The sequence below is a fragment of the Saccoglossus kowalevskii genome, chromosome 11 (assembly GCF_978046115.1).
Source record: "Saccoglossus kowalevskii chromosome 11, keSacKowa6.1, whole genome shotgun sequence".
NCBI classification, from domain to species: Eukaryota; Metazoa; Hemichordata; class Enteropneusta; family Harrimaniidae; genus Saccoglossus; species Saccoglossus kowalevskii.
Window position 1 is genome coordinate 26,246,352 of NC_140651.1, and position 10,499 is coordinate 26,256,850.

The 10,499-nt window shown below is 31.7% G+C and overlaps 1 protein-coding gene across 1 annotated transcript; it reads right to left on the minus strand.

Moving 5' to 3' along the window:
* Positions 1 to 3,039: 3,039 nt before the first annotated feature.
* Positions 3,040 to 10,045, minus strand: LOC144353387 (uncharacterized). Its single transcript, XM_085505072.1, has 15 exons — positions 9,986 to 10,045; positions 9,657 to 9,704; positions 9,186 to 9,272; positions 8,721 to 8,795; positions 8,267 to 8,349; positions 7,954 to 8,029; positions 6,613 to 6,663; positions 6,007 to 6,048; positions 5,801 to 5,850; positions 5,182 to 5,219; positions 4,906 to 4,976; positions 4,505 to 4,669; positions 4,256 to 4,320; positions 3,729 to 3,812; positions 3,040 to 3,309 (listed from the first exon to the last, which is right to left on the minus strand). The coding sequence occupies exons 1-15, from the start codon at positions 10,022 to 10,024 to the stop codon at positions 3,174 to 3,176; spliced, it is 1,110 nt and encodes a 369-aa protein (XP_085361198.1). The 5' UTR covers positions 10,025 to 10,045; the 3' UTR covers positions 3,040 to 3,173.
* Between the last annotated feature and the right edge of the window lie 454 nt (positions 10,046 to 10,499).

A 10,499-nucleotide genomic window follows, 5' to 3' on the forward strand; every position in this document is an offset into this window, starting at 1 on the left:
CCCTCTAACGTCGCTCTATTTACTTGAATTGATCTGGGAGCTATTAAATATATTTAATACAATATATTCAAACAGTTTTGAACATTTCAATTATTTAATTGGCCAAGCGATCGTGTCATTCCATTACAGACGAGTCGCTCTTCATTCCATTACAGGACGGTATGACCCAAACCACCCTCTAACGTCGCTCTATTTACATGATTTGATATGGGAGCTATTAAATATAATTAATAAAATATATTCAAACAGTTTTGAACATTTCAATTATTTAATTAGCCAAGCGATCGTGTCATTCCATTACAGACGAGTCGCTCTTCATTCCATTACAGGACGGTATGACTCAAACCACTCTCTAACGTCGCTCTATTTACTTGAATTGATATGGGAGCTATTAAATATATTTAATACAATATATTCAAACAGTTTTGAACATTTCAATTATTTAATTGGCCAAGCGATCGTGTCATTCCATTACAGACGAGTCGCTCTTCATTCCATTACAGGACGGTTTGACCAAAACCACCCTCTAACGTCGCTATATTTACTTGAATTGATATGGAAGCTATTAAATATATTTAATACAATATATTCAAACAGTTTTGAACATTTTAATTATTTAATTTGCCAAGTGATCGTGTCATTCCATTACAGACGAGTCGCTCTTCATTCCATTACAGGACGGTATGACCCAAACCACCCTCTAACGTCGCTCTATTTACTTGATTTGATATGGGAGCTTTGAATATAATTAATACAATATATTCAAACAGTTTTGAACATTTCAATTATTTAATTAGCCAAGCGATCGTGTCATTCCATTACAGACGAGTCGCTCTTCATTCCATTACAGGACGGTATGACCCAAACCACCCTCTAACGTCGCTCTATTTACTTGAATTGATATGGAAGCTATTAAATATATTTAATACAATATATTCAAACAGTTTTGAACATTTCAATTATTTAATTGGCCAAGCGATCGTGTCATTCCATTACAGACGAGTCGCTCTTCATTCCATTACAGGACGGTATGACCCAAACCACCCTCTAACGTCGCTATATTTACTTGAATTGATATGGAAGCTATTAAATATATTTAATACAATATATTCAAACAGTTTTGAACATTTTAATTATTTAATTTGCCAAGTGATCGTGTCATTCCATTATAGACGAGTCGCTCTTCATTCCATTACAGGACGGTATGACCCAAACCACCCTCTAACGTCGCTCTATTTACTTGAATTGATCTGGGAGCTATTAAATATATTTAATACAATATATTCAAACAGTTTTGAACATTTCAATTATTTAATTGGCCAAGCGATCGTGTCATTCCATTACAGACGAGTCGCTCTTCATTCCATTACAGGACGGTATGACCCAAACCACCCTCTAACGTCGCTCTATTTACATGATTTGATATGGGAGCTATTAAATATAATTAATAAAATATATTCAAACAGTTTTGAACATTTCAATTATTTAATTGGCCAAGCGATCGTGTCATTCCATTACAGACGAGTCGCTCTTCATTCCATTACAGGACGGTATGACTCAAACCACTCTCTAACGTCGCTCTATTTACTTGAATTGATATGGGAGCTATTAAATATATTTAATACAATATATTCAAACAGTTTTGAACATTTCAATTATTTAATTGGCCAAGCGATCGTGTCATTCCATTACAGACGAGTCGCTCTTCATTCTATTACAGGACGGTATGACCCAAACCACTCTCTAACGTCGCTCTATTTACTTGAATTGATATGGGAGCTATTAAATATAATTAATAAAATATATTCAAACAGTTTTGAACATTTCAATTATTTAATTAGCCAAGCGATCGTGTCATTCCATTACAGACGAGTCGCTCTTCATTTTCTTATTTATTGAATCATTACATGGCGATTGAACATTCGCGTATTATGTGTCCATTTCGTTTAACTTGTTTATTCTTCTAACCACCTGATAAAATAAATTAATTTTATATATATCCTACGAAAACACTTATGTAATTCTTCGTAATACGTGTCGATTTTATTCCTTACAGTTTCTCCTCATTTCATTAGAACCAGTTTGTTTACAAACCACTGATTATGTTATTAAGTTAAATAATAGTTAACATATACCACTACTACTGCCTGTGCACAGAATTGCGCTGCTTGGTTCAAGTTAATTGTGGTGGTGGTTAGGTTATGAATTACAGCTATTAATTTGCTATTAATATGCTGAATAATTTGAATAGTTCATTGTTGGGACCTATATATACCCTCCCTAGTTTGGGGTACTTACTCGTAAGACAAGTGCGCATGGAACTACAGTGTTGCAAGATGGCTATCAAATTAACTACCTAAATAACAAACTAGCTTATTGAACGAACGGCTTTGGTGTGCACGCAATTTGAACCGTATCATTATCCGAGAGGGAGGATGAGAACACGCGTACAAAATGCAAAATGTGACCTATTAACGTACGCAACCAACGTAGTTCACATAATAATCCATTTATTTGTTTATTTTATTTGAATTTGTATGCCAAATTGTTGTTGAAATACATAATAGCCAATTTTCATGAACCTGAGGAAATGGGATAAGTACAAGAACAACATTATAAATATAAGAATTATCTTTGTTTGCACATATTACAAAAGTAATTACTATTGTCGATTTAGCCGAGATTTTTCTACATTTTTTAACTTTTGTTTGATAAATATAAACTTGATAGCGATATTTTCGGCGAGCCCAATGCGGAATGAACTCCTACAAAAAAATGACACGTTCTAATTCTTTAAATTAACATCTCAATTGGTCTTTTAAGAAGCAAATTTTATAGCTATCTTGCAATGCGAGTTTACATTACTTTGACATGTATATCATGTTATTGGTGTTGTGACATTTATGATGCTAGAGTTTGATTCATCGTCATTACTTGTATATATAATCTAAATATAGTTAAAATATTGATGATGCTAGAATGAAACATGTTTATTATACAAAAGTGTATTTAATAAAGTAATGAAACGCAACGCAGTAGTAACAATTATATAACTCGTTTTAATAAGTATAAATTAAACTAACAACTTCGACTTTGTACACTATAATGTAGTGAGAGACGTACACCATGAAATATGCATATGCGACTGTAGTACACACATAACAATGAATATTTCAAATTTCAGTTTTCAGCTTGTCAGTTTGTCTGCACAAATCATCTGCCTCCTTTAAAGAAATGTTCAGTTTAACCTTGAGTAAATATGCGATACATTCTTTCACTAATACGTCATCCACAAATCTAGTTGCAAAACTGGAAAGAAAAATAAGAAATATTCCTTTTAATCAATTTGATTCATACTGTCAATATTGGGGAATTGCATTGTTTCCTTCACAAAAATATTAAAAAGCGTTTTTGTTTATTTAATTCTTTCATATTGAAAAGGAAAGTTATATCTGGTATCCAAATTGTCCACTGAGCAAAAACACAATTGATATTGTAAGCCGTATATATTATACATATGCAAATGTCTACTCATGTCCGACACAACTGGTCTAGCTAGATAATTACATTTCCATTTCATTCATTTAGAAACATTTCCCAGTTTCTTTAGGAGAACCGTTCATGTCGACTTTCGTATGTATTGTCTTAAATCATAAAAAGTCGTGTAAATGACAATCTCCCATGATCGCGAAATTATGATTTGTTTGAATAAAGCAAAGTTAACTTACAACATAGGAGAATTCAATGCTTCTCTCTTCATATACACTTTTTTGCTTGTTGTACATAGCATATTCGTACTTGTTTCAAATATACTACAATTAAAAGACAATTAATTTAAGAAATACCATATAGAAACACTGTTACGACCACTTCATATTTAAATTCGTATTGAAATGTATAAGAGTGAACGAATCTATTCAAGTCTAAACAATCAACACATATACACTACGATAAATGATACAAGCATACAGTGAAAACAAATTTACATGAGCATTCAACTGTCAACTGTCAGCATTCAACTGTCAACAACTGTCAAATTTCAATCATAGTACTAGCAAAATTTAGTTAAGTTTTTAATTAAATTGCGAGTTCGGATCTTGTGTTCGTTTACCTGTAATTATGTGAACGGCATATATATGACCACTTACATATTATATACACTGGGAAACATTGACGCCACAGATTGAAGAGACAACAATTTCACTCCATTCAATAAGTGTGTTTGCAAAATAACAATTTTGTAATAAGTGTTAACCTTTTGGACATTTTTTTCTTCACCAGGTGTTCTTTCATCATTCGTTCTTTGATTTGTTCATGGACCTATGAAATGTATGAGGATGATTATAGGACAGTTAGTGGTGTGGGAAGTGGTTATACAAATAAATATACAATGTGAGATGTGAAAACAACAAATTTAACTTTATCGTGATCTCTTTATTATAAAGGAATATTGAATTTCCACAAGACAATTTAATGATACCCATAAATAATCAAATAAACTCACCTTATCTGACACGTATTCATTGCCATACCCATGTCTCACATGGGTAGTTCTTCCACAATAATTTTTGTTGTAGTCTGCCACAAACATGACGTGTCGATTTAAATGGCCAATACAATCTCCACTACACGTTATTATACCATCTGTGAGGTGTAACATTTCTTGGTACTATATTGTAAACAAATGCAAAGTATCGAACATTAGATCATTGTCAGAAGGTTGATTTGAATATTTATATTAGTTATGCAAATTACAAATGAAAACCCCCAACCCAAATAACGCTCTGTTGCTGGGTTCTTACATAGATATAAAAGAAGAACTTACAAGACTTTACACGTTACAAAAACATAAATAATTTTAGTCATACACAAAGACTTTACGTAGTATTATTTTGTGTGTTTTACCTGATTTTCTGTAATTTCTCCAGTTATTTTGTCATTATCAAGATTTTCCATCTCTATTGATGAACTACAATCTGCAAACAAACGCAACAAACCATTAATATATCATTACATTTCAGTTATATAACCGAACTAGCATACGTTTCATGGCTTATTAGCCAGGTATTATATTAAATAATGTTGACCTAAAACGGCAGACGCATTTTTAACACATGACAATTAACAAAGAACCAAAATGTAATTTTTCAATATGAAAGATTTGAAAATGTTGATATTAACCTGAATCTTCAACTTCCATAACTTCCAGTACTTGTTTCCTGTCAATAAATTATTTATTATTATATATTATGATATATCACCATAGGAAGTGATAAAATCAGTTTGAATTCTAAGCCTGATCTTGGCAGAAACAATGTCACTGATAAGATATATACAAAACCCTAAACCTATGATATGCATCTAAGGGTCATAGAGATATATTCTATTGATCATACAAAATGGGATAACATATCATTTACGATAAATTCAAGTGAAAAGAATGTTAGAAAAAGTTCCGGTTAGGATTAAGTATTGAAAGCAAGACTGGATAGATAGTAGTTAATTGTGGTTGAATGTTTAAATACATTATTGCAAAATATATGGAGTTTAAACTGCGGCACCACAATCCCGAGACTGCACAACTTTAACATGGGACACTAATGTTCATGTTATTTACACTGTTTAACGGTTCGTTTCTGGTAATTTCAATACTTGTTATGTTTATATCAACTCAAACGCTGTATCATTATGTTTTCAAATTATCTTTTGAGACCAGCAATGTTTTGACATTATTGACACGAAAAATGAAAGTTAATAATCGTTCAAAATCCAAAATATTGTAGTCTTGCAATATACATACCATTGCAACAAGTCTGTTTTCACCTCTTCTCTTAAAAGCGTTGATTCGACCTACAAAAAATATTGTTTTTATTCAAATTCTAGAATGTTAATCATCTCCATGTCTCGGAAAATTTGCAACAATGATAAAAGAATATATGGTGTTATGTTAATAAAAATACAAGAAGGTAACCTGGAAAATGCTACAAAATACTCCGATTTACTCACCTTAAACATGATATCCTCACCAAGGAGACAACATTTCAGGTACTACATAACCAAAACACACATAGATATTGTAATAAGGTACAATATAATGTAAATACAATGTTCAATTAACAAACATTGAAAGTATTATATATTCTAAAGGAGGAACAGTTCAATATGTGGTACTTTTTAAGTATAATATCAACTGATAATCAAATAAAAATTAGAGCAATCATCCTTGGATGTGGATGATTAATTGCCGTGTTTCGTTTAATTACATGAGCTCTAGTGGGGACTTAAGGCTAGAATCGTATACAGAGATGTGATATTGAAACACACACATTTATGTTTAGCCTGTTGGAGATTGCAATCACCATATTTTGTCCTTTTGAGACATTTGCAAATAAACCATTTTCTTTTTTTAATAGAAAACCATATTACGCTTTTCTGGAAGTATGTCGGAATTGCAGTGTAGTGGGCACATTATAATATTCACAATTTACACAATTAAATGATATTTACATGTGTATACACGTTTGGCAGAATGTAAGTAAGTATGATTGGTACTATATTATAATTGATTGATTTGACATAGTGTATGCGCCAGTGCACGTTATTACAACTTACCTTCAAAACAAACACGCCACAATCTTTATTATTGACCTGGCAGGGTAATCCCTAATAAATAAAATGTGATTAGGAAAAGGCAATTACAACAATGCAAGTTTATATTTGTACTACAATTACATTTAACCAATACACTGAATACAAATCATAATCAAAGAAAGCTTAGAAAGAACGTGTTGTGAGATTATCAAAATTAATTCAAAATTTAAAATTTGCTTTTCAAACAAGTAGCTTGGCAAATAATTTGAGTCTGCTATTTGAGATTCATGAAACATGAAACAAATGTGATTCATACTATCAAAATTTATAATACATACAGAAAATACATTTTATTTATCATCCATTGTTTTTAGTCTAATTAGTTTCTAAGCACCTCTGTGATGAATTAAATTTAAATCTGATTTTTTTAGATATCAGAAATGGGCTAATAATAGATAATCAATATGCATGTTTATCAACATTAAACTAATCACGTCCGTGGATTACCTCAATGAACCAAATGAATTATTATACAAATTAAGCAATTATCATACATAGATTTAGGTCTGTATATCTTTTCTGGGTGTACATGTACAAAGTTTCATTATAATGTGATGATTATTCATAACTAAAATAGCGGTAAGCGAAAACGTAAATTATTATGCAAATTAGGTAATTATTATAGATGTATATAAACCTAAAACTAATTTGATCATCACCTTGTGTTAGAGTACATATGTACCAAGACTCACTGAATTATGTCACAGACCATCTTTATACGAAGTTTCATTGAAATGTGATTAGAACCAAAAATGATGATTTATTATGCAAATTAACTCAAAACTGAGCGGGTCTGTGTATTGTGTATTGTTTTAAGTATTAGTACTTAACATATCAAAATCTGAATATTGATTAATTGTGCAAATTAGGTAATTAATATTTCACACATCCGTTTGTGCATCGTCCTATGTATCTATGCAAGTTTCATTGAAATGTGATTAGTACCTGAGATATCATTGGAAAAGCCAAAAATTGACTAATCAGTATGCAAATCAGGTTAATTATGTGCACAGCATCTATGTGCCAAGTTTCATCAATATCTAATGAATGGCTCTTTAGATATTAGTGGAACAGTCAAGGGACAGCTAAAAATTAGCTAATTATCATGCAAATCAGGTAATTAATATGTATGAATTTCAACCAAAACCTTATCAAATCTGCGCATTAGTCCAGAGCATCTATGCACCAAGTTTCATTAAAAACCAACATACGGTTCTTGAGATACCATTGGAACAGACAGACACACACACACACATACATGGAAACTGCAAAGACTCCCACGGGAGTCAAAAATGTTATTACCGTAATATAAGTAAATTTCCATTTGCTTTTTTCTCGAGTCATTATTTTAGTTTTTGATTCTTCCGATATGAATTTCCTGCAAAAATATAGATTAGATGATTAAAAACTAAGAAAGTGTTGCCGAGACGTTATAACGAGATAAAATCTTCCTCGGCTGCAGTAAATTAAAGGAAAGTAGAAATCGACATACTCCCCTTGATTATAATTTCAACAAATACTGGTTTCAAACTATACATTATATTACATGCAAAGATTATCACTGACTTAAATCATGATTAAACAGACAAATTCTTATAACTTGTTTCTACCTTACCTGAGGGAATTTTCTATATAAGCATATTCTTTGCAAGGAAGCGAGTCATATATGAATACGTTATGCTGCTGAACATCAATCCGCTGCAAAAATGTTAAAAAACAATCAGCCGTTTAGTGGTTTGACTGCTGAAAATGTACTAACTATCATAAATTATTGCTTTCTGATATGGCAGTTCTTGTGAATATATTATTTAACTAAAAACATAAATAATATTGTCCTACTGATTGAGTGAAATGTTACCAATTAAAACACGTCACAGAAAAAAAATATTGTGTCATATAATACTTTTTAAAAGAGGATCACATTTGTTTTTCATAGCTATCACGTTGTCGCCGGCAACGCTTATATACAATCATTTTGTAGGTGCATTAAGCAATAATTGCATAATTGCAGCCAATGTTCAGGAAGTTTGAACACTGACAACAAACATTCAAAATGTATTCATACTTACAACCAATATCCAATGACCTGCAGTTGGGATATGCATAGGTATATACAGCAATTTAAGGTGCCATAGAGATGATTTCTGAATTGAACAGACGAGAACACCTTTTTCATATTGTCATTAATGTGTAAGTTATTTGTTTATATTTTACATGTATTTTATCGTCTCTACGTTCCTTTTTGAATATAATATTAGTAATTAGGTGTTCCGAGTGGTATGGAGGGGGGTATGGGTTGTACTTTCTTGTAATGAATCACCCCCTCAGTGAGAGTAGCTACAATGCTATGCTTTGTAGCAGTTAATGCTTCAAATGTTTCATGTTTCCTGGTAAGACAGATATATATAAAACGAATATAAGCTATATATACTGCCACGACAACACAATATTTATGAAAGAAATAATGATCGGCAACTATAGTTGACAAACATTAACAATTGGGTAGCTCCGGAATATGGGCCATAATGTATTACCTTTGTAATGAATGGCCTGTAGTTTCCTCCCTTTTCGACAGCTGGTATCATGAATGTAGATGCAATACCCAGATCGCTGCTACGGTTCTGTAAATAAAAGACACTAGGGTATTCAATGATAATAAACTAGTGGTGATACATGTGAAGGAGACTGTAATAACTATTTTTCGCACATGACTAACCTTGCGACAAATATTGTAATGGTATTTATTTCAATCAATATTTATATCAGTGATAGTAAGAATACCAATTCAGAAATATAGCAAGATTAATGATTTATAAAACTAAATTACTGAAGCACTTATGTTTTAATTAATACTGAATTCAATGTAATAATCACATGATCCCTCCAAGTTGTATTTGTATATAAGACTTATTAGAAAACGCTGTTCACATAGAACTTCACAATCATCTGGTACATGTGTCAGTTTTTAGAGGTAAATAGCTTATCATTGTATAAATTAATCTCACCTCCATTGACAACGATTTAAACAGAAGCTGGCAATACATGTTTATTATCTGTAACAAAACAATTTAAAATAGGAATTACATTTACAGTGCTATGTTCTAATGTTCCATTACACTATTATCACACTTAGACAATTTTAATATTGATAAACTGGACAAGATAATGATAAAATAAATTATTATCAATCGAATTATGAGATTACCCCGTTGAATAATTATTTGGCAACAAAATGCGCCAACAAATGAACGACTCCATCGTAAAATAGTTATCAAATAGCATTCAAATCATCTGAGCAATTAGGGAAGTAGTCAAAGACTTGCCATATACTCACATCAGAAGTTAACAGTCCATTGTCAATAATTTCACACATCTCGGCATTAAGATTAATATCTTCTGTAGATAGTAAAAATAACAGTTAAGAACTTAATAAATATTGACCTTCACTATCAAACAAAATCAAGGAACTTTTAACAGAATTCCCGCGTTCTGGTGGTATTGGAGACATGTACTTAATATAGAATTGAAAATACAATATCAAAAGGCTGCCTGGTCTACTACATGCAATTATATGACACCTAAATATACACAAAGCCAATCATTGACCCACCCACCCGATCACCCAATCTATTCACCAAACCAAAAACAACCACCCTGCTTTTACAAGTTCTTACTCCTAGTAAGTGAACAAAAACCATTAACTTGTCCACATCGATCAATCCTACAAACACCCAAATACCTGCCTCCTAAAACATGTGACATACCTGTGGGTGACTCATTCGTAGTAATATACTGGTTATGTCCCTCCGTTTCAACAAGAACTTTGGTACTAGACAAATGTAAACAAT